Source organism: Cebus imitator, unplaced genomic scaffold (genome assembly GCF_001604975.1).
Source record: "Cebus imitator isolate Cc_AM_T3 unplaced genomic scaffold, Cebus_imitator-1.0 Scaffold415, whole genome shotgun sequence".
Taxonomy (NCBI): Eukaryota; Metazoa; Chordata; class Mammalia; order Primates; family Cebidae; genus Cebus; species Cebus imitator.
The window spans coordinates 1,369,320-1,371,306 of record NW_016107730.1 but is presented as its reverse complement, the minus strand read 5'-3'; the positions used below and the strand labels follow the sequence as shown (position 1 = coordinate 1,371,306).

The window sequence follows — 1,987 nt, the reverse complement described above, 5'->3', positions numbered from 1 at the left end:
AAAAAAAGCCACTTTGGGCCAGGCTGGGTGGCTCACACCTGTAATCCCAGCACTTTGCGAGGCCGAGGTAGACGGATCACTTGAGGTGAGGAGTTCCAGACCAGCCTGGACAACATGCGAAATCCCGTCTCTAATAAAAATACAAAAATTAGCTGGGCGCGGTGGCAGGCGCCTTGTAATCCCGGCGCTTTGGGAGGCCGAGGCAGGTGTGGATCACTTGAAGTCAGGAGTTCGAGACCAGCCTGGCCAAAATGGTGAAACCCCATCTCTACTAAAAACACAAAAATTAGTAGGGCATGGTGGTGGGTGCCTGTAATCCTAGCTACTCGGGAGGCTGAGGCCTGGAGAATCACTTGAACCCGGGAGGCGGAGGTTGCAGTGAGCCAAGAGCAGGCCACTGCACTCCAGCCTGGGCAACAAAGTGAGATGCTGTCTCAAAATACAGATCAAAGGATGTGGATACCAGGAGACAGCAGTATGCCTTCATTGTAACTATATAGTTTATTTAAACCAAACTATGATAATACAGAGAAGAGACTGAGGTGGCAGCTGCCCAGAATCTTTGTGGAATACATATGCAAAGTAGTAGGAGTCCTTGGACCCACACTTCAGTTACAGACAGACAAGTCAGCTGCATAAATACAGAGAACATAAGACACAAGGCATTTCACAGCTTTTTGCGTTTCCATTTTAAATGTATGTTACAACTTTACATATTAAGTTACTACTCCATGTATTTTGTGACAATGGCTAAGGATGCAATGGCCCCATCCCCCTGACATATGCAGACTCTGGTCCATAACAAAGAACATTTCAGTGGGATACCAAACAAGCTCTTAACACATAACATACAAAAAGATCTTTAAAAATCAAATTAATACAATGTTCTTCATGTTAAATGAGGAAGAAGCGAAGTTAAAAAAAAAGAAAAAAAAGAGACATTTGGGTGCTTTAAATGTATAGTATCTTGACGTCTAAAATGTTTCATTCCCTTCCTCCAGGGGAGAAAAAAATGTTTAACCAATGGAAAAAGAAAGCAACATCCTAGCGCCCTACAATGAGGAAGAACCCCAACCTGACAGTACTTAGATGCTTCCATATAGTAAATACAGCAGGTAGCAGAGCAAAGTCACAAGTATTGGCTTGGTTTTTATTTCTATGCTTATAAAAAAAATATGAAGCTTCTTTGTGTGGACTGAACGGGTGTTAGCCTGTGGGTGTTGGTTTTCAGTGCCTGTACCCCAGTGGCTGTTTACATTCCAGGCCCCTGTTAAGCAGTCTCCACTGCCAGCTAGCTGTCTGTACACTTTCTCCTGGGGGAGGAGTTCTTGTCTTCAGTTTACTGCTGTAGGGTTCCTGGTTCTGTTACATGCTCATGTGTTCCGGAAGAACATATGAAATATCATCCCACGGATGACGATACAGCCCCTGCTTCAGCCTCTTCTGATCAAGATAGTGTCCTAAAATGAAGCAAACACGTCTTTTTTATTAGAGCTTCATAAGCCTGGTGAGAGCGAGAAGGTAAGGAAGGGAAATCGTTCCAACACACAAAAAAAGTGAATACAAAGCAGTGGGAAGTTTAGTCCATATCCATTCCATAGGTAGACTTTGTAAAAGGGAACTGTTGGATCTGATTCTATAAGCAAAATTTTAAAGGAAAATAAACAATAACAATAAAAAATTATATTTTCCTGGGCTAGCAATCATTTCTAATAGCAAAGAAACAGGTGTGGTGGCTCACGTTTGTAATCCCAGGTCTTTGGGAGGCCGAGGTGGACAGATCACCTGAGGTCGGGAGTTCGAGACTAGCCTGACCAACATGGAGAAATCCAGTCTCTACTAAAAATACAAAATTAGCTGGGCATGGTGGCGCATGCCTGTAATCCCAGCTATCTGGAAGACTGAGGCAGGAGTACTGCTTGAACCCAGGAGGCAGAGGTAGTGGTGAGCCAAGATTGTGCCATTGTACTCCAGCTTGGGCAACAAG

The 1,987-nt window shown here is 43.9% G+C and overlaps 1 protein-coding gene across 1 annotated transcript in view; it reads right to left on the bottom strand.

Annotated features, from left to right (window-relative positions):
* Window positions 1-477: 477 nt before the first annotated feature.
* Window positions 478-1,987, bottom strand: part of ACLY (ATP citrate lyase) — a 50,939-nt gene continuing 49,429 nt past the window's right edge. Inside the window, exon 29 of the mRNA XM_037731681.1 lies at window positions 478-1,460. Coding sequence (XP_037587609.1) covers window positions 1,366-1,460 — 95 coding nt within the window. The 3' untranslated portion in view covers window positions 478-1,365. The remainder of the gene's footprint in view (window positions 1,461-1,987) is intronic.